General features: G+C 41.2%; 1 protein-coding gene across 1 annotated transcript in view; it reads right to left on the bottom strand.

Moving 5' to 3' along the window:
- Window positions 1-25,276, bottom strand: part of UBE3C (ubiquitin protein ligase E3C) — a 141,451-nt gene that overhangs the window by 48,036 nt on the left and 68,139 nt on the right. The window contains exons 11-16 of the mRNA XM_025378882.1: window positions 22,899-22,985; window positions 17,176-17,333; window positions 16,796-17,028; window positions 7,324-7,428; window positions 3,241-3,328; window positions 681-778 (exon numbers count right to left, since the gene is read on the bottom strand). Of these exons, the coding sequence (XP_025234667.1) occupies window positions 681-778; window positions 3,241-3,328; window positions 7,324-7,428; window positions 16,796-17,028; window positions 17,176-17,333; window positions 22,899-22,985 (769 nt within the window). The remainder of the gene's footprint in view (window positions 1-680; window positions 779-3,240; window positions 3,329-7,323; window positions 7,429-16,795; window positions 17,029-17,175; window positions 17,334-22,898; window positions 22,986-25,276) is intronic.

Genomic DNA, 25,276 nt, shown 5'->3' with positions numbered 1-25,276 from the left:
AAAAATAAAAATAAAACAGCGTTTCTGATAAATAACTTAAACATGAATGTACAGAAGCGTATCTTCACAAAAAATTGGCATTTTCAAAAACAATGCAAAATATTTTCCCCTCTTTGAGATAGGATCTTGCTTTGTTGCCCAGGCTGGAGTGTAAGTGGCGCCATCTTGGCTCACTGCAACCTCTGCCTCCCAGGCTCAAATGATTCTCCTACCTCAGCATCCCGAGTAGGTGGGACTACAGCTGCACGCCACCATGCCCAACTAACTTTTGTATTCTTTGTAGAGACAGGGTTTTGCTATGTTGCCCCGGCTGGTCTTAAACCCATGGGCTCGATCTGCCTGCCTCAGCCTCCCAAAGTGCTGGGATTACAGGCATGAGCCACTGTACCTGGCCAAACAATGCAAAATTTAATAGAGATAAATGACGTTAGACCCTTGTTATAAGAAATCTATAGTGTAAAAGGGCTTTCCACCAGTTGTAACTAAGAAAATACTTTCAGTTTGTAAAGAGATATCTAGTTGGGTTTTATAAATCATTCTTACCTATTTCAACCTAATGAGAAAAGTATGTTATGTAATCAGCTAGGCACTAGGAACCTTTAGAGATTTCTTTGGTGGGTGTGTTAATTTCTTAACACTAATATGATACGTAGTGACAATAAATAAACCAAATTGCATACCTTTACTCGTTCCTCAAATGGAACCACAAAAGGCAACTCTGTCAAGACGGCAAGCTGTCTTTCCTCAGACACAGACAGCGGCGGGGACTCCAAACCCACTACAACACATTTTAAAACCTTAATTAGTTCACTTGCACTTTCCGTTGCATTCCCACTGACAATTATTAAGGTGAAGGCTCATGAAATCATCCTGATTAACTCATTTATCTAAATCCAGTTCCATGAACACACCCCCGCCTCAGGCAGATCCATGAGCCACGCACAGTGCAGGATCAGCACAGAAGTCTTCAGTAGCTCCCCAAATACACACCTTGATCGAATACTAAAGATGTCCTAATCAAGAACTACACTTCTGCTCCAGCTGTCTAGCATGTCTCAAGTGCACAGCTAGCCCGAGCACTCGCGGTGAGACCGGAACGCAGCCAGATTCGGCAGTGGCAGGTGCCCCGGCCACCCCCGACCACCTTCATGTCCTTTTTTCTCCTACTATGGCAACAACGATCCTCCCAGACCAGGCGTGTGTGCATGAGATGGTGCCTGGGAGAAGGTTGTATACACAGTGGGCCCCAGGCAGTATTTCATGAATAAACACGTATCCCATTCCTTTCCAACAATAAATCATAACTTGGCCTCTTAAAACTCATTTCAAGGAGCTGGGGATGGCAAATTATGCCTGTAATCCTAGGCTGAGGCGAGATGATCCCTTGAGCTCAGGAGTTTGAGAAACTGAGCAACACAGAGAAGCCTTGCCTCTACAAAAAAAATTTTTTAAAAACTAGCTGGGCATGGTGGCACACGCCTATAGTCCCAGCAATGCAGGAGGCTGAGGTGAGAGGACTGCCTGAGACTGCAGAGTTCAAGGCTGCAGTGAGCTGCGATTGCACCACTGCACTCCAGCCTGGTGACACAGTAAGACCCTGTCTCAAAAAAAAAAAAAAAAAAAAGGAAAAAAAAGGAAAAGTGTTACGTGAAGGTATCTTAGACATCACATCAAAAGCACAATTTCATTAAAGAAAAAAAAGGTAAATGGGATTCTATCAAATTTAAAACTTCTCCTCCTTGAAAGACACTGCTAAGAAAAGAAAAAGACAAGCCACAGATTGGGACAAAATATTTGCAAATACATATCTGATAAACTATATCCAGAATAGCTTTGTAACTCTCAAAATTCAATAACTAAAAAACATGTTCACAGGCAGTGTGCAGCGGCTCACACCTGTAATCATAGTACTTTGGGAGGCCAAGGTGGGAAGATCCCTTGAGCCCAGGAGTTAAAGGTCAGCCTGGGCAACATACACAGATTCCAACTCTACAAAAATAAAAATAAAAAATTGGCCAGGTGTGGTGGCACATGCCTGTGGTCACAACTACTGTGGAGGCTAAGGCATGAAGATCGCCGAAGCCCAGGAAGTCAAGGCTGCAGTGAGCTGTGATTGCACCACTGCGCTCCAGCCTGAGCAACACAGTGAGACTGTCTCCAAAAAAAAAACCAAAAGAAAAAATCAAATTCATGAAAAAGATGCTGAATATCATTAGTTGGCTGGTAGATACAAATTAAAACCACAATATGATATCATTTCCCACCTTTTATAATGGATAATTTTTTTTTTATATAGTCTTGTATTGTCATCCAGGCTGGAGTGCAGTGGCGTGGTCTTGGCTCACTGCAACCTCTGCCTCCTGGGTTCAAGCGATTCTCCTGCCTCAGCCTCCCAAGTAGCTGAGATTACAGGTGTACGCCACTCGCCCAGCTACTTTTTTGTATTTTTAGTAGAGATGGGGTTTTACTATGCTCGTCAGGCTGGTCTTGAACTCCTGACCTCGCGATCCGCCCACCTCGAACTCCTAAAGTGATGGGGATTACAGGAGTGAGCCACCGCGCCCCGCCCATAAAATTCTTTTCAAAATGACAACTCTAATTGCCAGTGAGGACTGGGAGCAACAGGGGCTCTCATTAATTGCCGGTCTGAACGCAAAGCGGTGCAGCCACCCTGGAGCACAGTTCTGCAGCTTCTCATCAAGTTAAACATCAACTTGCCAAATGTCTCAGGATTCTTACTCCCAGTGAAACTTACTCCATGTCAAACAAAATGTATGTTCACAGAAAAACCTGTACATAGATGTTTATAGCAACTGTACTCACATTCCCAGAGACTGAAAAAAAAAAAAAACCACATATCTTTCAACGAATTAATGGATTCACAAACTGTGGTGCATCCCCACACTGGAATACAGCTGAGCAACAGAGGGAGCAACCAACCCACACAGCACCCTCAAATGCACTGTGCTGACCAAAAGGAGCCAGGAGCAGACTACACAGCATGGTTCCCCTTGGAGGCCTTTTGCAAAAGGCAAAGTGACAGGACGAAACAGAAATGGGTGGCTGCTGAAGAGGTGGCCGCAATGGAGCCAGAGGCAATTTTGGGGGTGATGACTTTTCTACATGGTAGCTCCTGGTGGGGGTGACATGCTGTATGAGTTTACCGCTCTGTAAATTAAAGGAGTGAATGTGACAGCGTGTAATTCATACCTCAGTAACCCTGTGTCCTAGAGAACTCACCGTCCAGGGTGGACTGCAGCGGGCCTATCCTCCCCATCCGCCGGAACCTCCACACGTGTCTGGATGCTGGCACATAGAGCTGAGTGACCTGTCGGGGGCAATCCTGGTTCAGAACTCCCCTGTGCTCTAGCACACACTTTGACCTGATCACACTTGAACAGAATTGGTGTTGGACACTTCTCTACTATGGACTGGGCCCTCTCTCGGACCTCATCCCTTCATGTCCCCTTTTGGACTACCTTTTCAAGTCCTCTCTCACACTGGCTGTCCTTTCATACTTCTACAGTTAACTATGTTTTCTAATACACCCCAAAGAAATCTCTAATTGTTTTATTTAATGATGCATAATATCTAAACATAGTAAAACAATATAATTGCTTTGTGAAGCAAAATAGATCACCTTAAAAATTATTATCAAAGATTCACTTTCTAGTTTTTTTTTTCCATTTGGTTGTGGCAGTATTCAAATAAAATAGACATAGTATATTTTCTCTTATTTTTCATCTGTCAGTTCCTCTCATCCCTTATTTTTGGTCCTTGCAATTTTTTACTTTTTGATACAGGATCTCACTCTGTCAACCAGGCTGGAATGCAGTGGTGCAACCTCAGCTCACTGCGACCTCCACCTCCTGGTTTCAAGAGATCCTCCCACCTCAGCCTCCCGAGTAGCTGGGACTACAGGTGTATACCACCACGCCTGGTTTATTTTTGTATATTTTGTAGAGATGGAGTTTTGCTATCTTGCCCAGATTGGTCTTGAACTTCTGAGCTTAAGCAATCCACCCGCCTCAGCATCCCAAAGTGCCTGGGTTACAGGCATGAGCCATCACGCCTGGTTGGCCCTTGCAATTTTTTTTCTTTTTAGATGGAGTCTCATTCACTGTTGCCCAGGTTGGAGTGCAGTGGCCTGATCTTGGCTCACTGCAACCTCTGCCTCCCAGGTTCAAGCGATTCTCCTGCCTCAGCCTCTCAAGTAGCTGGGATTACCGGCGCATGCCACTATGCCCGGCTAACTTTTTTATTTTTAGTAGAGATGGGGTTTCACCATGTTGGCCAGGGTGGTCTCGAACTGACCTCAGGCGATCTGCCCACCTCGGCCTCCCAAAGTGCTGGGATTACAGGTGTGAGCTACCGCGTCCAGCCACCCTTGCAAATTTTAATGAAGAAATTTTTATCCTGTAAAATTTCCCATAATCTAGATTTTGCTAATTGCACCCTCATGGTGTTGTTAAAGATGTACTTCTAACCCGTTTCCTGTAATTTTGTAGTTAGATGTAGAGGTTCCACCACATTTAGATTTAACGTTCTGGCGAGAACGTTTCCTACGTCGTGGGATGCTCGTTCATCGAGAGGCCCCCATCTCTGCTTATCACTGCAGAGGTGAAACCTACTTCGAGTGTGGGTGTGTGCACTGTATACTACCAGTTGGTGATGAGATAAGGGACTTGTGCCAAAATGTAAATCAATTAAATCGCTAAACACACTGCTGGGTTCAGCTGACATCTTCCCATCGCACAAACTTCTGGAGTAAGGAAGAGGTGCAGTCATTTGCATTCTGGGCCCAGATCCTCCTCTCCTGGGAGGTCAACACACCATCTCAGACCAGCAGACCCCAGACAAGTGCTGCACCTGGAGTGGCACCGCCCTGGTCATCTCCTTCACCAGAGCCTGCAACAGGCTGATTCCATTTTGCAAAAATCATTTTCACGTAGTATTGGCTGGAATACTTCTATGCAAAAGATCACACATCATCAATTATCTGTTCTGCCTGAGGTACAGTTTATAAATTGAGTACTTCTTTTTTCAAAACAGTATTCAAAATAATGAGACGGTTCCTTTGCATCCTACAAATATGACGATGAAGGGTTCTGTTAGCGTCCTTGCGAACTCAAGAGTTAGCTGCTTTCATGAATGCTTCAAGTTTCCGCCCATGACCAGCTACAGACAGGCTCCTAACCCTGTCTCCCAGCCCCAGCCACCCTGCAATGGCTTCCTCGCTCTCCAGCATGACACAACACTCTACACCCATCTTGTAGGGTCCTCCCAGACCTGGAACCAAGCACCGTGCCAGGACTGCTTCTTTTGCTGTGAAGTGACCCCGGCCTGGGTCCCGGAGCTGTTCACTGCCGCGGGATCTGCCACCATTGCTATACCTTGTCAGTGGGCAGAGTCAGAAGCAACAGGCTTAACTCCCAAATATCTCATGAGGACATAGTCATGCTTATGAAATTTTTCTAAAACACTCCTGCTTTCTCTCCTCTAATAGTTCTGTGATACGGTTTCTTTTTTTTTTTTTTTTTTTTTTTGAGATGGAGTCTTGCTCTGTCGCCCAGGCTGGAGTGCAGTGGTGCGATCTCAGCTCACTGCAACCTTCACATCCCGGGTTCAAGTGATTCTCCAGCCTCAGCCTCAGTCCCAAGTAGCTGGGACTATGGGTGCACACCACCATGCCCGGCTAATTTTCTGTATTTTAGTAGAGACTGGGTTTGACCATGTTGCCAAGGCTGGTCGCAAATTCCTGAGCTCAGGCAATCCACCCACCTTGGCCTCCCAAAGTGCTGGGATTATAGGCATGAGCCACCGTGCCTGGCCGACATGGTTTCTTTTATACCCTCCACCATTCCATCTCCTACTCCCAATATTCTATCCAGTTATGACTTTTTCTCAAGAACAAAACTGAATACACCCTATGTTCCTCTGTTAACATCACTTACATTTTTTGTTTTTTTGGAGACAGAATCTCGCTCTGTCACCCAGGTTGGAGTGCAGTGGCACGATCTTGGCTCACTGCAACCTCCGCTTCCAGGGCTCAAGGGATTCTCATACCTCAGCCTCCCCAGTAGCTGGGACTACAGGGGGACACTTACCATGCCCGGCTAATATTTGTATTTTCTTTCATTTTTCTTTCTTTTTTTGAGACGGAATTTTACTCTTGTCACCCAGGCTGGAGTGCAATGGCGCGGTCTCAGCTCACTGCAACCTCTGACTCCCGGGTTCAAGTGATTCTCCTGCCTTAGCCTCCAGAGTAGCTGGGATTACAGGCGTCTGCCACCACGTCTGGCTAATTTTTGTATTTTTAGTAGAAATGGGGTTTCGCCATGTTGGCTAAGCTGGTCTCAAGCGTAGCCAACCTCAGGTGATCTGCCTGCCTTGGCCTCCCAAAGTGTTGGGATTACAGAAGTGAGCAACCATGATCGGCCTCTTTTTTTTATATTTTATTTTTTTTTGAGACAGTTTCACTTTTGTGGCCCAGGATGGAGTGCAATGGCACAGCTTCAGCTTACTGCAACCTCCGCCTCCCGGGTTCAAGCAATTCTCCTGCCTCAGCCTCCCGAGTAGCTAGGATTACAGGTGCCTGCCACCACACCCGGCTAATTTTTGTATTTTCAGTAGAGATACAGGGTTTCGCCACGTTGGCCAGGCTGGTCTTGAACTCCTGGCTTCAAGTGATCTGCCGTCTCGGCCTCCCATAGTGCTGGGATTACAGGCATGAGCCACCGCGCCTGGCCACTTAAATTTTTTACTAACGTATCATACTACTGAATCTGCTTTGGATGTAGGTGTTAGTAATATTCAAATTTGTGTCTGTTCTTTCAGAAAATCAAGGATAAAAGATTGGTGTGGTGGCTCACGTCTGTAATCCCAGCACTCTGGGAAGCCAAGGTGGGAGGATCCCTTCAGGCCGGGAGTTCGAGACCACCAAGAGCAAACATAGCAAGATTCCGTCTCAAAACAAGAAACACAAAAATTAGGCACAAGACCCATCTCTTTTAAGTACTAGACATACATTAATACTAATAAAAGCAAAGTATTTTTCAACCTCAACAAAGAATTACTAGGCTTTAATATAATCTCAGGTTAAAAAGGAAAATTGAGGATAACTCAGAATATCATTTTAAGTCAATGATACTACTATATGTCCCATTAAGAAGTTGGCGTAGGAGTTAGTAATAAGGTTTACCGTTACTAGTCGTATAAGTCATAAAAAAATAATTTTAAAGGGCTTAATTCTTCTCCCCCAGAAAAACACAAGTTGAACGTATATTTTTAATGATAAATATTAAAAAGATCTTTCAATATCACCTTATCTGCTTTAATATCTTCTTGTTCTGACAGCCAGTGGTTTGGAGGACAAAAATTTCTCCTAGTGTCTCTGGACTTCAACATTTTCACTAGATTGGTGATAACCTGAAAAGAAAGAACAAATCCGTGTCACACACGTGAGCTCGGCAGCCACAACGCACAGTGAGCAATACATTCACTAAGGAGGAGCACACAGCGGTGGTGCAGGCACCCGGTGGAGCCGGACACCAAACCCGCTCACAGAAAAGGGCTTCCCTCACAGTCATGTACACAAAGCAGTTTCCATCACAGTCATGTACACAAAGCAGATTCCATCACAGCGATGTACACAAAGCAGATTCCATCACAGCGATGTACACAAAGCAGCTATCTGCCAACACGTGCACAACAACAAACACGAACACACGTACACGGTAATTTTTTAAGTTACCACGGAGGTGGCATGTACCCCCAAACCTAAAATAGTAAAAACAAACAACTCCCCCCTCCACGAATTTGGAAATGTCTTAGCTCATCTGAGTTCTAATGAAAGATACCTTTAAGTGATGCAATTTTGTAAAACTTTTTCCTGAAATAGCATTTCTGAGTTTTCTGAGAAACAATGTACTAAGGGCACTAGGGGAAAAAAGCAGCACCCCAGCATCACTGTCATATCTCCCAAAGAGAAAAACAATTTCAGCATTTGCCTCACATAAGCAAATGAAGTTAGGTTTGTGATCATAACTCTAGAAAAATCGAGTCTGATCTCCTTGATAACCTTTCCAAACAGTCTGGCCTGGACACACTTCGTTATATCATCACAAGTTAGTATTTTATCATGGCTTTAAAAAACTACAATATTCCTTCAGAACAGTTCCTCTCTGGTTGTGCAGTGAGTTCCTTACAAATAGAATCCAACTAGCCACCTTGGAACCTAGCAGGTACTAAATGACTGACTTGGGATCAATAATTGTAAATTTTATAATATATGATTAAAGAGATCTAATAGCACTACTTTAAAAAGACCTAAAGTTCTCTATCGAATAGAAATGCATTTTGTAATAAACAAAGATAAACCAAAATTGTAAATCCAACATTTTAAATGTCTACCACCAGGACTGATCATATAACTACTACAGAGCTCAAGACAGCGTTTTCTGAAAAAGTTGGCCAGGCCTGTCTGTACGCATGCTACCTCTAATTAAAGACAATGGAAATCATCACAGAAAAAACAAAATGAGGACAATCTGATTTATAATATACCCACCGGATAGATTAGAAATAAGATTTCTAATATATACTAATTTATAATAATTTATATATTATATAATTTGTAATTATAAATTAATATATACTATGTATCTAGTATATATAATATATAAATTTATAATATATCTAATATATAATGGATATATTAGATACATTATAAAGATCACACAATCGTTGAGATTTCCCTTTAAAATTCCGTAATTTAGCATTTACATACAATGAAATACAAATGCTTATTTTATGAAATGCAAATCCAAGGCATGCAGGGATACCAGAAATTCTGTGTGCCTAAGGAAAAAAGTGAAGGGTACTTGGGTTGATATCTCAGGCCATTGCAATGTGGACACCCCTTGAATGACCTACCCATGGACAGAGAAAAAGTGTTATTTGAGCAATTTGCTCATGCAGATAAAACTGCATAGTAAAAACCCACTCAAGATCTAAGATACACCTTTATAAGTGGCGGATATTTCTTACCAATTCAGAAGTGGCGATTATCTTGTGGCATTTTAAAACCTATCACAACGCTATGGAAATACCATCCTTCTTAAACGAGTGGAAATGTTTAGCTAAGTAATCAGGGTAAAGTGGAGTCAGTTATTCCTTGACCCTTGACTCCGTGGTGTTGCTCAGGGGCTCAGCTGCACACACAACATCTTACAATTAATGGTTTCTTATGCAGCCTAGGCAGACTGGAGAGAACCTCATTACTGGTTCTGTCTGGTTAACTGTTTGGCTGAAACAAAGTACTGTCACTGACCTAATACAGTAATTCTTGAAAGTCATTCATTTTACTCTTCAAAAGGAAAGATGAAATCTCACTGAGCTATGCTAATTACACGTGCTATCCTTGTATGGGATAAATTCAGGTAGTACACACACAACACACACCCTTCCAACAGTAACAGAAGTACAATCTTTTTGTTTGAAGATGATCGTGTCTGGTCTTTCCATTTTTATGACCAATTAAATTGATACTTTAAATCTAGATTTAATAGTTACCATGCTGAAACTGGCCCTTTCATAATCACCCCAACCGTTAACAAAGGTCATGCTTTCCGACATATTTACATCTGCATCATCCCACGGAATCCTGGGGTCCCTGTGAATTCATCATCCCCGAGGAAACTCAGCTTTATTGAGGGGGTAACTTGCTCCAGGTTGGGCAAGGGAAAGATCAGGTCTGCCTAACTCCTAGACATCTATTTCTATTCAATCTCTGTTCATGAGAACATATATTTTCTATAGATTACAAACATTATCAAATTATATGAGACGAGTTCTCACTTACATTCTTCTACTAAATTATTATAAAATTAAATGTTAAAAATTTCTTTTTTTTTTGAGACGGAGTCTCGCTCTGCCGCCCAGGCTGGAGTGCAATGGCCGGATCTCAGCTCACTGCAAGCTCCGCCTCCCGGGTTCACGCCATTCTCCTGCCTCAGCCTCCCGAGTAGCTGGGACTACAGGCACCCGCCACCACGCCCGGCTAGTTTTTCGTATTTTTTAGTAGAGACGGGGTTTCACCGTGTTAGCCAGGATGGTCTCGATCTCCTGACCTCGTGATCCACCCGTCTCGGCCTCCCAAAGTGCTGGGATTACAGGCTTGAGCCACCGCGCCCGGCCTAAAAATTTCAATATAGTGTATCCTCTTTCATATTTCCAATCCTAAATATGAAAAAAGAAGTAACTACATGTTACCAATATAACATGCCAGTACTACCATGGATTCTTGGTGAATCAAAAAAAGGGGGTGAAGGGAGATGGGGAGAAAGGAGGAGGAAAGGAGAAGGTAAAAAAGTGAGTCCAGCCAAGGGAGCTATGTTAAGGACAGGATATCAAGACAGAAGGCACTGGCCAGGCGCGGTGGCTCAAGCCTGTAATCCCAGCACTTTGGGAGGCCGAGACGGGCGGATCACAAGGTCAGGAGATCAAGACCACCCTGGCTAACACGGTGAAACCCCACCTCTACTAAAAAATACAAAAAAAACTAGCCGGGCGAGGTGGCGGGCGCCTGTTGTCCCAGCTACTCGGGAGGCTAAGGCAGGAGAATGGCGTAAAACCGGGAGGCAGGGCTTGCAGTGAGCTGAGATCTGGCCACTGCACTCCAGCCTGGGCGACAGAGCGAGACTCCCTCTCCAAAAAAAAAAAAAAAAAAAAAAAAAAAAAAGATAGAAGTCACTGTGGTAAGGCATGGTTTAATAAACATCAAATATATTTATATTTATTTATATCAAATAATATATTTTTAGTATAAATATGTCTAAAATATTGCTTTAAGTATGTCCACAATACTGCATGGGACATAATTACATTTTTAAAAGTAATTGTGATTTATCCGTAATTCAATTTTTAACTAGGTGACCTGTCTTTTTATTTGCTAAATATGGCATGACTAGTCCTGGACCAATTCCCAAAATACTTATTTAGAATATCAAATACCAAACCTTAAAATTCAACTAAGAACATTTTTCCCTCCTTTACATCAACTATTTTTCTCCTAAGTTTTTAATGAAAAATATAAACATGAAAATTTGACTGGATCCATTTTGTGATCTCGAAACACCTTAACACATTCCTTTTTTCCACATTCACTTTCAGAATCACAAATTCAACTGCTCTACAAGTATCTAGCACCAAAAAGGGAAAGTTCGTAGAGGCAACCATGCCCAAATCACATGAAGTGACTACATCTGCTCAAAGTGAGTTAGAGCCTGTGGCTCTTAACCTTTGCTGCATTTTAGAATCACCTGGAGTACTATGAAAAGCCCACCACGGGCATGCCGCCATCACTGACTCGAATTCAATTCGTCTGAGGTGGAGCCAGTCGAGTTTTCCACTGCTCCCCCAGATGACTCTGATAGGTAGTTATGACTTGAGAACCAGTGTGGTAAGTTATATGAAATAAGATAGCAAACAGTGGAACAACTAGCTGTATCTAGCGGAATATACACAATTTTAGTGGATTTTAAGTTCTGAAATACAACAGCATTATGTTCATCTCATGTGTTAACTCTTGTCCCTCCTCTCAAGTTCTTCCACGCTAGATCAAAACATTACATTAAATAAATGCAGAAAATACATTATTCAAGTACTAATAAATTTATTCAGAAACGCGCACACTGCCAGGCATGGTGGCTCACACCTGTAATCCTAGCATTTTGGGAGGCCGAGGCAGGCAGATCACTTGAGCCTAGGAGTTTAAGACCAGCTTGGGTAACACGGCGAAACCCCATCTCTACAAAAAATACAAAAATTAGCCAGGTGTGGTGGCGCATGCCTGAGTCCCAGCTACTAAGGAGGCCAAGGTGAAAGAATCACTTGAGCCTGGGGGGTGGAGGTTGCAATGAGATCGAGCCACTGTACTCCAGCCTGGGCAACACAACGAAACCCTGTCTCAAAAAAAAAAAAAAAACCAAAACCAACAAAAACCCACAAAGGTGCACAACTGTTACACATGCTCGATTTTAATGTGCCATTTGAATGAAAAATAGGTGATGCTGTAAGCAGGTTTCCCTTAACCCCAATATTAAAAAGATCAAGTAGATAACTGCTTAGAAACATACCAACTCCTTATAAAAATCACACTTGGCAACTGTTCAAGGTAAACATTATAAATTAACAGGCACTGTTTTCACAAGATCCCTATGTTTGAGAGTTCATGGCAATGATGATCATAAGAAAGTCTTGCTTAACTGACCTTGGAGAAATATTCTTAAGCACTAGCTCTATTATCACAAATGTATATATAAATTAGACGACAAGGCTATCAATCCTAAGTTGTGACATTTCTGTATGGAGACGAGGGATATTTAGATACAGTATTGCAACCAAAAAAGCACATATAGTCCAAGTTTTAAAGGGCAACTGAAAGACTAATTGCATCATAACATAAAATAAAAGTATCTTTTTTATCTTGAATGTGATATGTAAAATCTGGTAACTAAAACCAAACAACTGAGTTAATTATTTTTCTTTTTTTTTTTTTCCTTTCTAGAGTAGATGTAGTCCTGAAACCAGATGAGTTAGTTCTTTAAAAAGCAAAATACAAAGCATACTTAGCACACAATTTCCAGGTTCTGAAGTGCAGTAAATGTGTAATGTGGGAAATACATCAAACGACAATGGATTTTTACAATTTGACTTCATAAGAAGAATATATGAAAGTAATGTGTCAGAAAAAGCTCTAAGAACATGACCTCGTTGGAAAACAACCATTTTCCTCAACTGAGTTGTGTCAGGCGAGCAGCAGCTGGTGCTTCTCTCCTGTGTGCTTCCACAGGCCCAGCCTCTGCGATTTGCTGTTTCCCACTGTCATTAGCTGAATGCATGTCTCCTTCATTACATGGTGATACTGCAGGAACAGGCACCCAGTGTGAATTCATTCACGATCCCTTAGCATAGAGCTGTGTCACTATGGGTGGGATGAATACTGTGAATGTTCAAATAACTGAGAATAAACATTCTAACCTATGAAAGTCATGAAATATCTGGTATGCACTGCTGCTGTCAAGGGTTAACCAAATTTTATATAGCCCTTAGTTACCACTTGTTAACCCATTTATGCCTAGTGTTCCATTATTGGAACGCTAAGCTTGTGGGATTTATATTCTACTGCTCAAGGTCATGGCCAAGGCCTGATTTTTCACACAAAAAATCTGCAACCTCTGGCATAAACAGGTTAAAAACTGGTGTATTTTGAAAAACAGTATTCTTCAGCACATATTTAAAACATTATTAAAATTACTTCATATAGTATCCACTTTAGTCAAAAAACAAAAAAATGAATCAAATCTTCATAACAGAAAAGGCTATGGCATAGCGCTACAAGCTTTAGGTCTCTTAGCTGTAACATGGACACCTAAATGGCCGCCTTTTAGGATTATATTAACAGGGCACTGCTGTTGCTTTACTACTTTTTAAAAATAGCTTTTTGGAATTGAAAAAAATACAACTTAACCACTAAGGAAGTAAAAAACTCACAATATGGGTCTCTCTCTCTCTCCAGACAGACATATGGATAACGAGGGCATGAACCTTCCTCATTCCCTGCTACTTCCTCCTGTTTCCCTATCACAGGAGGTAACTCCTGTTAAGTTTGGTAGATGCATACAGACATCTCAAAACAGGATTTCCTATCTCATCAAGCTAAAGTAATTATAGCTATAAATTACACTTCAAGAGGAGTTTATAAATTTGATAAATGCATAAACTGTTTTAGCAGTGTCAAGGCAGGGCTTAGAAAGTGACCTCAATTCTTATAGTGACAAAGAAAGATGACTCTATCCACTTAAAATTCTATGTTTCTGTGACCAGCCAACAGAGCCTCTCACACAAATGACTTTGGGAGGACCATGATACGACTGAAAAATGAAAATGGTCGGTGTTGAAGGAGTCAGGTCTCATCATTTGCAATTCTGTCAAAATCAATGGAAGGCAGGAGATCATAGGCAAAACGCTTTTGCCTTTTTGGTTGATTCTACCTCGAATTCTTCAACTCAAATTTGGTACAATAATAATATGAAAAATGCTGATAAAATTTTTATTCTTTTCAGAAGGGGAATGTAGAATAGTAGCTAGTTCTACCATCATATACGTGACCTCAACTGTAAAAACAAATTACAGTATCTTTCTCGCAGAACTACTGCATTAAATGAATATAGGCAAAGCTCTTAGAATACTGCCTAAAACACAGTTAATTGCAGAGGTGTAAGTTCATATATCTTCATAATAAAGATAGTATTTTCTTAAAAGAAAAGCTAATAGCAGCTGATTACTCAAAAATTATGCAGTGATTTTTATTTTGGGGGGCTCAGCTCAACAGCAGGTAGCATAAAATGGTTTGGGGGACAGGAGGCCAAAGAACAGAAATCCTTTAAAAAAAAAAAGGTCTTTAAACAATTCTAAACTCAAAAGGTCTTAGAACAACTTATTTCAAACCTAAAACGATCACCACCACCAACAAAAAAAAGGTAAACATTCACCCTCTTTTTTTTTGAGAGAGAGTCTCACCTTATGGCCTAGGCTGGAGTGCAGTGGTGCTATCTCGGCTGATTGCAACCTCCGCCTCCCGAGTTCTAGCGATTCTCCTGCCCCAGCCTCCCCAGTAGCTGGGATTACAGGTGTGGATCACCACGCCCAGCTAATTTTTGGTATCTTTAGTAGAGATGGGGTTTCACCACGTTGGCCAGGTTGGTCTCAAACTCCTGAGCTCATGATCCACCTGCCTTGGCCTCCCAAAGTGCTGGGATTATAGGCGTGAGTCACCACACCCGGCCTCACCCCAATTCTTAAAACCTTCAATGGTTAATAAGGTGGCAGCGAGTCATTTTGAGGCATAAAAAATTCTGTACAAACTCTTCACTTAATGCTTAACCAAAACAAAATAAGGTCAGGGTGGAAAATACCTTATATGGCATTATTAAGTTCAGAGATTTTTACATACTAAAGATAAGGCTGTCATATGGAAATTATGAAACTCTCAACAGGTGCTATAAAACAGTGAAATGATCTGATATCATACACAACACCTGATATTCCACATCATGGAAAGCTTTATTGTTAATAAAGACCCCAGGGTTTAATCAAATATGGAAAGGAAAACAAACATGCTACCTGTAACACCCATGTCCAGGAAAAGCTTATATAAGAATTGTAAGTTTTAAATAGGTGAGATTGCTTATTTTTTAACATAGAAAAGTTGCAAAATTGTCAATCTTTAAGAAAGGATATAGTAAAGGCTTACCATGTGACCTTTCCAGTTTACTTAGGACTACAGAAACAGGTAATTAAAATAAATTGTGCAAACATATATTACATCAATCTGCCCAAATTATAAATTCAATGATGCATTAGGACTGTATTCAGTGCAATCAAAACATTATCAGTTACTGCTGCTGCTGCTAATGCTCATGCTCCTAAGAGAAATGTGTTGTAAAACCAGGCAGAACGGGCTGGAGAGAGACTCTCGTGGACCTGGAGGATGAATAAGCATTCCTTAATTAGCCCATCAGGGTAAGTGCAAGCATTAATGGGCCCTTCCTAAAGTCTAGCTTGACATCTTTCTCCAAACACGGCCAAGAAGAAAGTTCCATTAGTAATATTAATACAAGCTTAGTTGATCATTTTCATTCAATTAACTTCTTTCAATTAAATAGATAGCTTGACAAAAGCAGTGATAAAAGACCCAAAGGGACAGCTGATGACTCGAACTGAACATTAGTGTGCGAGAGGTCGCTGGTATTAAACGGACTGTAAATCCAGCATTCAATTTGGAAAATGCACTTCTTCTGCTCTCACTCCTTTAATGAGCAATTTTAGCTGACTAGATGTGTTTGCTGCAGAAATTTCATGGGAAGTCAAGCACCCTTTTCCTTTTCTTTTTTTCCGTCCCAACAGTTACATTCTCACTGGTGGTGGTTTCCTGCCAACATTCCAGCCATAGTAACTCAAAACTTCACTTTCTGGTTAAGAATGAAGATATGTTAAAATAATTTATACACAACTAGCATTAAAAATTAATGAACTATTTTACCTTGTTAATCAATTTTTGAAAGGTTTGAAAAAATAATAAAATCTAAGAAATACTTACTGAAAAATAAAAACATTTTAAAAACTGTATTTATATTTCATCGTATCACAGTTAAGTATTTAGGGCCACACAGAAAAGATGCACGTAACAAGGTTTAAAAACATGGTTTTAAGTGAGGCAAATGTAAATTAAAATGAAAGTAATTTTAGTTAATTATATTACCTTAATCAAAAGTACTAAAATTACTTTTCTTAATTAAAAAGTTGTACAGGCCAGCTGCAGTGGCTCACGCCTATAATCCCAGCATTATGGGAGGCAGAAGCAGGAGGAACCCATGAGGCCAGGAGTTTGAGACCAGCCTGGGTAACACAGTGAGACTCTGGCTCTACAAAAAAACTAACAAATTAGCTGGGCATGGTGGCACGTGCCAGTAGCCCGAGCTCCTCAGGAGGCTGAGGTGAGAGGATTGCTTGATCCCAGGAGTTTAAGGCTGCAGCGGGATATGATGGTGTCACTGCACTTCAGCCTGGGAGACACATCAAGTCCATGTATATATTTTTTTAAAAAAAAAAAGGTCTTGCAAATTAACGCATGTCTGAAACAAACCTGTATTTTTATTCCTCTGCAATGGTCAAGACAAAAATGTGTATACTTTTCAGTGTCAGCAAACAAAAAAATACATATACTCTGTACCTTAAATAACTGAATCCATCGTTTCTGTTCCATCTGTATGCATTGTTGCATTTCAGAGCTAGTGGTGACTCCAACACTCTGAAATGCTGTAATATATTCTTCTCGAACTTCTGGTTTGGTTTCTGGATAAGCCAACTTGATGATCCCCAGGCATGCATCTCGAAGGCATCGAGACAACATTATCAGCTCTTCTAAAGTAAAAGGCATCATCGATGATTGTCTTTGACCTACAACTAAAAAATACAATCCAATTTTCTATCATTTCTTTTTCCATCTTTTAACACACACTGAAAGACTTAAAAAGCTTAAAACTTTTCTACTGTCTATGAAAACTGTTGGGCCATGTGGCCAGCAGCAAACTGGTTTCTCAAAATCCTTACCTTCTATGGGATCACCGAAGAATTCATTATCATGTATGGAAATTAGTGAATGACTAAACAAGGAGCTAAAAAGGTAAAAGAGTGGGATGATTCGACTAGAATCTTCAAAAGACATAGGAGAACCCCTGGATATCACCTGAAGCAATGGTACCATAGACCTTGAATTAAAGAAAAGAAGAAAAAAACCAGTCACTTTACAATTAGTCTTAGTTTGGGAACTAATTAAAACATAACATCAAACAAATATAATCAGGGAAAGTAACATTTGCATTAGGAATTAAACTACTTAAAGGCAAGGTAAAGTCACCATGGCAATGCAGGTTAATAAACAGCACAGATTAATATATAAAATAGCATACCAACCCATTAATCTTCACTAAGGTTCCTGCTACCTACATCAACTGGATAATGAAGTTACTAAGAGTGAGCCAGTCGTTCCCAGGCTAAGGCCCTAAGAAGAGGTCTAATAAGGCCACTATTCAAGACACACATGTACTTTACTTTTATGAGGAAACCATCCCCCTTCCCATCTACTCAACATATTTAATAAAGGCAAATCATTCTGCTCTCAGGAAAAATTTATCCAGCGACTTACTTTTGGTAAGGCTGAAAGCTATTCAATATTGAAGCCAAACTGGAACCTTAAGAAACAAAGTTTTTGGTTCTCTACAGTGGCCTTGCTCCCACTGTCTGCTTTATTCACCAGCTCCCATCCTGCTCCTGCTTTCACAGCAGCTAAGGTGGTCTTTACTCAGCAGCCCCTGTCACCCATCAAGAGCTATGATATGATAAATTAATTAGCCAGGTGTAATGATATGTGCCCACAGTCCCAGTTACTTAGGAGGCTGAGGCAGGAGAATGGCTTGAGACCAGGAGGCGGAGGATGCCATGAGCTGAGATTGTGCCACTGCACTCCAGCCTGGGCAACAGAGCCAGATTCTGTTTCAAAAAAAGTTTAAAATGTTAAGAAAAAAAAAAAAAGGCCAGGTGTGGTGGCTCACACCTGTAATCCCAGCACTTTGGGAGGCCGATGTGGGTGGATCACAAGGTCAGGAGTTCAAGACCAGCCTGGCCAACATGGTGAAACCCTCTCTACTAAAGACACAAAAAATTAGCTGGGCGTGGTGGCGTGTGCCTGTAATCCCAACTACTTGGGAGGCTGAGGCAGGGGAATCACTTGAACCTGGGAGGCAGAGGTTGCAGTGAGCTGAGATCATGCCTGGGAAACAGGGTGAGACTCTGTCTCCAAAAATATAAACAAACAAATAAAAAGCTAAGATATATTATATTGACTTATTTCACCTAGAACGTCTTCCTTTTCTGTCGTTTTTAAGTCTGGTTCCTTGTCTTATGGAACATTTTAGCTAACACAGAATCACCTGCAAGCTCTTTCTATAAAGTCCATGGTCCCCTCTACCAAGTCAAATTAATCATAGGTTAACAGACATTGAGAGCAAGATCACTCTCTTATCTCCCCAAATATCCATTTCCACAAAACTACAGGTATATAGTGGATGAGATGAAACCAGGAGTCAGGATCTACAAATCACATATGAAAGCAAAGCAGAAGGTAAGACCACTTGTTATAATTAGCAGGGCCATAAGGAGCTTGGCTGAGCCACCTGGAGCTTTTGAGTCTCCATGGTACATGGTTCAGGGGAGGGCACTGCCATCATCAACTGCTTTGAGAACAGGAACCCATATGTGCACCCGAAACTGTTCCCACAGAGAAGATACACTATGTCCACATGCTACACAACCGGAGCATACATGATCCCTATTTGTAGTTGTGACACTCTGCATTTAGCACTACGCTGAATGTAATAATCAATTAATGAAGAATGCCATCCATCCAAACTTTAAACGTTGTAGGGACAATCAAAAAGGGACAAAGCACAACTGTCCTACCTCATTGCGGAAGCCAAGATGACACAAAAAGTGGGATTGGCAAGAAGGATACGTGCCAATGCTGTCCTGCAGACAGGGCACGAACGAGACACAGGTCTCTGAGTTCTCTGCTGACCACTCTTTCTGCTATAAACACTGACTCAAATATTCCTCTGAAAACAGGTCAATCTCAAGGACTTATGTGCAAATAAAAAGTCTGTAACTTACTGTAATGGAAAAGACATTGATTCACACATAACTCAGGGGAGCTAGGTGAATTACTCACCATCAGTGAGACCCGAGGCAATCCCTAACCTCTGTCTAGATCTTGAGAACAAGGGTTTTCACATTGCGTGCCTGTGGGAACCACTCCTCCTCCTCGTTCAATGTCCCTTACCCTTGCAAAGAGCTTTTAGTCTTAAGAACGGATTCTTGCTTTAACAGGTTTCAGAATACTACTGTAGACTGTTTTGAGATTATTTATAAAACAGCCAACATCGGCACCTACCGCCCACATTGAAGACTTCTGGGCAAAGCATCTCTGCTATGTCACAGTCAGCGGATGCCTAATGGAAAAAGTACCAGCTGGCTATGGGTTCCTTCATCTTCAAGAAGAGGGAAACTAAACTGGCTGATTACAATAGCAAGTACTGAAAATCAAGTACACGAATAAAGATGTTATTTGCAAAATGTCTGATGTGCCAAAATTCACTATCCATCTGGAGATTGTTTAAATGTGGTCTGCTAGACGGGGGTGAAGAATAGTGCATCTCGGTTGGCCCCCAAACCATCTGCACCTCAATCACCTGATGAGCCTGTGAGGTCGCAGTCTCCAGGGTTTCTAACCCAAGTCTTAGGGCAGGATCAGAGAATCTGATTTTTTTTTTTTTTTGAGACAAAGTTTCCCTCTTGTTACCCAGGCTGGAGTGCAATGGCACAATCTCGTCTCACGAGAATATGCATTTTAACACGCTCCCCTGATGGTACTTCTGCCCACTAAAGCTGAAAGTCCTAGCAATGCAAGCCTTACTGTGAAACTATTTTTGACTTGAATTGAGTGCCAGTTTCAGAAAATCAGTCATTTCATTTTAAACTTTATTCCCAGTAGGAAATATGAGATATATACAGATGGTGCTGACTTACAATGGTTCAATTTAGGATCCTGCAACTTCAAGATGGTCAAAGGCGATTCCCATTCAGTAGAAACCGTACTTCGAGTATCCATAAACCATTCTGTTTTTTCACTTTCAGTACAATATTCAATAAATTACATGAGACATTCAACACTTTATTGTAAAATTGGCCTAGTGTTTGATGATTTTGCCTAGCTGTAGGCTAATGCAGGTGTTTTGAGCACGTTTCAGGTAGGCTAGGCGAAGCTGTGAGGCCTCAGTAGGCTAGGTGTCTTAAATGCATTTCGACTTATGATATTTTCAACTTACAATGGGTTTATCAGGACACAGCCCCATTGTACCTCAAGGAGCATCTGTATTGAGAACGTATTAATACACTGTCAGTTTCTTGAGGGACTTCATTCTAATAAATTAAACAAGTAAAAAGACATTCCAATTCTCAAACTGTCTTTTAATAAGATTTATAAAACTACCCTATCATAAAATAGTATTAATAATTTAATATAATTAACAATATCCCACTTTTCTTTCACACACCACGACTCCATTTCCTTAGCAAGAGACAAATGCCATAAACAAATAAGCAATTATCAGGCAGAACTATGACAGTGTCTCTGTTGCCAAGCTGGGGCACTTATGGGTAAATGATAATTTCCTGTCCTGATGATTCTCAATCTCCTTCTGCCCGAAACAAACCTGTCACTAATGAAAACCAAGGTTGGCATAGTCAGAAGTGGCTGAAATGCACCAAAAAACACAACAAAACACACCTAAAATCCTGTATTTTGGTTTGGAAATGAAAGAAAAGCATTTCTCAGGACAGTAAATCATTCTAGGAGTCTTTCGTCTAGAAAGCATTTCTAGGAGTGCTTTAGCCACCCATTGTTGATGCAAGGTAAACTCACTTAACCTTTAGGAGTTTCACCAGTCACAGTGGCAGCATTAAAACTCCCTTTTCCTCACTTAAGATGCAATTAAAAAAATGAAAAATTTTAAGTAATAATATTGAGAAACTGACATTCCCCTTTCATTAGTATGAACTGTGTTGCCCAGATGATTTGAACACCAGTTCCATCATAAAGGGGCTGACTGTGCGTGGCTGAATAACATATGAATATCTTTTGCTCTACATATTGCATGAAAAAGCTCAAAATTCAGAAATCTCAACAAGAGTTTTCATTATGACTGTACACAGCAAGTCAGACTGCAGATGAGCATGTGTTTATATTTTAGATATACCACCCCAATCCACCAAAAATTCTTTCTTCTAACTTCCTGTTCCTAAAAAGAAAACAAGACCACTTCCTACACTCTTGCCCTACAACTGAGATGTGTCTTCCCACCACCGAATGAGCTGGTTCACAGCATGGAGTCAGTAACGGTGACTGCTATTATCACCACTCTCATGAGCATGACATGCAGGTGGCATCTTGTAAGTTTAGTCTCCAATTAACTGAATTACACACTTCATCTTTTCCAATGACAGTACAGGGGGACTGGCTTAGACTTCTTTTTTTCTTTTTTTTTGAGAGGAAGTCTTGCTCTCACCCAGGCTGGACTGCAGTGGCACGATCTCGACTCACTGCAACCTCCGCCTTCCAGGTTCAAACGATTCTCCTGCATCAGCCTCCCGAGTAGCTGGGATTACAGGCACGTGCCACCATGCCCGACTAATTTTTATATTTTTAGTAGAGATGGGGTTTCACCATGTTGGCCAGGCTGGTTTTGAACTCCTGACCTCAGGTGATCCACTGGCCTCGGCCTCCCAAAGTGCTGGAATTACAGGCGTGAGCCACCGCGCCCGGCCGGCTGAGACTCCTGGCAGAGGAAAAATTCAACAACAGAGTACTAGGCTAAGTCAGTTTACCATGAAGGATTTTAAGTATGAAATTCCTACCTATTACACAATTAAAATATGTATGTCAAAGATGCTATTTTTTAAATTACACGATTCAAATAAGAAAAATCTAATTATTTAAACAAATGTTTAAAAATGTCTACACTGGGCCGGGCGCGGTGGCTCAAGCCTGTAATCCCAGCACTTTGGGAGGCCGAGACGGGCGGATCACGAGGTCAGGAGATCGAGACCATCCTGGCTAACACGGTGAAACCCCGTCTCTACTAAAAAATAAAAAAAAAAATTAGCCGGGCGAGGTGGCGGGCGCCTGTAGTCCCAGCTACTCGGGAGGCTGAGGCAGGAGAATGGCGGGAACCCGGGAGGCGGAGCTTGCAGTGAGCTGAGATCCGGCCACTGCACTCCAGCCTGGGCGACAGAGCGAGACTCCGTCTCAAAAAAAAAAAAAAAAAAAAAAAAAAAAAAAAAAAAAAGTCTACACTGTTCTAATGTTTGCAGCAGTCTTAAATTTACTTCAAATCTGTATTTTCACTGTGAAAAGAATAGTAAAATCATATGGAGCAAAGTAATTTCCAAATGTCTACTTTTTTAAAAAAAATGGCTAGGATATTTAAAGCAAAGTTACCTTCAGCTAAAACCATACTCTCAATAATATATACAGATAAGTAACTGTTAAGATTAGACTCTGATTTTTCTTTTTGTGCAACTGAGACCATCTGGAACTTTCCTTCTAATATGAAGTAAGTCCAGTATAAGCAGGACTTAAAAACAGGTTCTGGCAGCATTTCCGATTAGGCTGCTACTTCCTGTGCCTGTGAGCTCAATTTATAAGTCTGTATAATACATACCCTGTGATCATCCGTGTTGACATGGAAGATATTAGAAACCAAAGATGTCTCAGAAACCTGGCATTAAAGGCTAAACTGTAGAGAAGCCTAAAAAGGAATAGGGGGAAAACACAGAACAGTAAGCAATTACTTATTCAAAACATTTCTTTAAAAAAAAAAAGCAATACACTGAAGATCAACATACAGTTTAGCAAATCTCTGTGCTAATACCACAAAAAGCTGCCTCAGACAACCAGCCATTTGATGAGAACACCGAGACACGGCTCCCAGAGGTGTCAATCCGCGCTGTTACCAAGCTAGGAAAGCGCCTCCTCCCCCGTGGCTGTGAGATCTACCCCAAAAGATGAAGATATAAGCTGTTTTCATGCACAAGTTGAACCTGCTCCCCCTCTGCTACATATCATATTAATATGCCACAATATTCTATATTACTACTGTTACTACTGCTAATACTTTTTTTTTTTTTTTGAGACAGGGTCTTGCTCTGTTGCTCAGGCTGGAGTGTAGCACCACAATCTCGGCTCACTGCAACCTCCACCTCCTGGGTGGAAGTGGTTCTCCTGCCTCAGCACCCTGAGTAGCTGGGATTACAGGTGCCTGCCACCATGCCTGGCAAATTTTTGTATTTTTAGTAGAGATGAGGTTTCACAATGTTGGCCAGGCTGGTCTTGATTTGAACTCCTGACCTCAAGTGATCCACCCATCTCAGCATCCCAAAGTGCTGGGATTACAGGCGTGTACCATTGCACCTGGCCTACTTAACACGTTTAAAATTTGTAAAATATTTAGTGATGGACTCAAGTCATTTTTCTTGAAATACAAAAAAAGGTGCTGTTAACACCTCAAAAATAAATCTAAAAAATGTATCTTAAAGACTTTTAGGCCGGGCATGGTGGCTCATGCCTGTAATCCCAGCACTCTGGGAGGCCAAGGGAGGCAGACTGCTTCAGCCTAGGAGTTTGAGACCAGACTGAGCAATGTGGTGAGACCTCGTCTCTATGAAAAGCTGGGTGTGGTGGCTGTAGTCCCAGCTACTCATGAGGGTGAGGTAGGAGAATCGACAGAGTCCAGAAGTTCGAGGCTGCAGTGAGCCGAGATCGCACCACTACACTCCAGCCTGTGTGACAAAGTGAGATCCTATCCCAAAACAATAAAAATAAATAAAAATTAAAAACTGTTCCTCTATAACATTAGATTTTAAAAAGATGAACTTTGTGAAGAATGCATGAGCATTTAAATTAACTCTATGTTGTATATTGCATGTTTGTGACAGGATAAACATTCTAGCCATAATTGTGTAATCAGCTAGCATAAACATTTTTTTAAGAGATGAGGTCTTTCAAAATCCAATAAAAAAAATCTCATATTTGATCGGTCGAGTAATTTCCTGCACTCAGTCCAAAACATCAAATGCATTGTTCCGTATCGGCACTTTCTGAGTACACCATAGGAATTATGGAGTAGTGATTAAAAAAAACAACAACTGAACTCCATTCTTATTTTAATGTAATGCATTTTGAGATATCCAGATGGCAATAAGGGTACATCATTGAAAAAACAGTGAAAGCATGAAAGAACATGTGAAATTTACCTAGAAGCAGGAAATCTTAAGCTAGAAAGAATCTATTAGATCATTCAGCCCAGCTATCTTTCCAATGTCATGTAGGCTAAAAGCAATGTTTGCATAAGAAAATGAGGGGGCAGTAATACATCTGTTCTAAGGTCCTTCCAGCTCAGAAGTATTATGATATTATGAAAACATGCATGATGTTTATCAGTCACACGCCATGACAAAGTGAGGACACACTGCATTCATTCCAGCAAGAGCAGAATCCCAAACGGAGTCTCCAACAAATATTATTTAATATTATTGGAAAATATTACTTAATAAATATTTAATATTATTGGAAAAATGAAAAAAATGGCAATATAAGTTAAAGGAGACCAATTAAGACATGTAACTAAGTATGCTGTCTGTCATTAGTGTTCGAGCAAATTTCCACTTAAAAATCACTCTGAAATATGGCCGGACATGGTGGCTCACGCCTGTAGTCCCAGCAGTTTGGGAGGCTGAGGTGGGCGGATCACTTGAGGTCCGGAGTTCGAGACCAGACTGGCCAATGTGGTGAAACCCGTCTCTACTAAAAATAGAAAAATGAGCCGGGCGTGGTGGCAGGCGCCTGTAATCCCAGCTACTCAGGAGGCTGAGGCAGAAGAATAGCTTGAACCTGAGAGGTTGAGGTTGCAGTGAGCCGAGATCACAACACTGCACTCCAGCTGGGCGACAGAGTGAGACTCGGACTCAAAAAAAAAAAAAACCTCTGAAAAAGATTATACTGTTGAAAAGGGGAGCTGTATTAGAAAATGATAATAGGATA

Source organism: Theropithecus gelada, chromosome 3 (genome assembly GCF_003255815.1).
Source record: "Theropithecus gelada isolate Dixy chromosome 3, Tgel_1.0, whole genome shotgun sequence".
NCBI classification, from domain to species: Eukaryota; Metazoa; Chordata; class Mammalia; order Primates; family Cercopithecidae; genus Theropithecus; species Theropithecus gelada.
The sequence above is the reverse complement of the archived record's forward strand: the minus strand, read 5'-3'. Positions and strand labels throughout refer to the sequence as shown.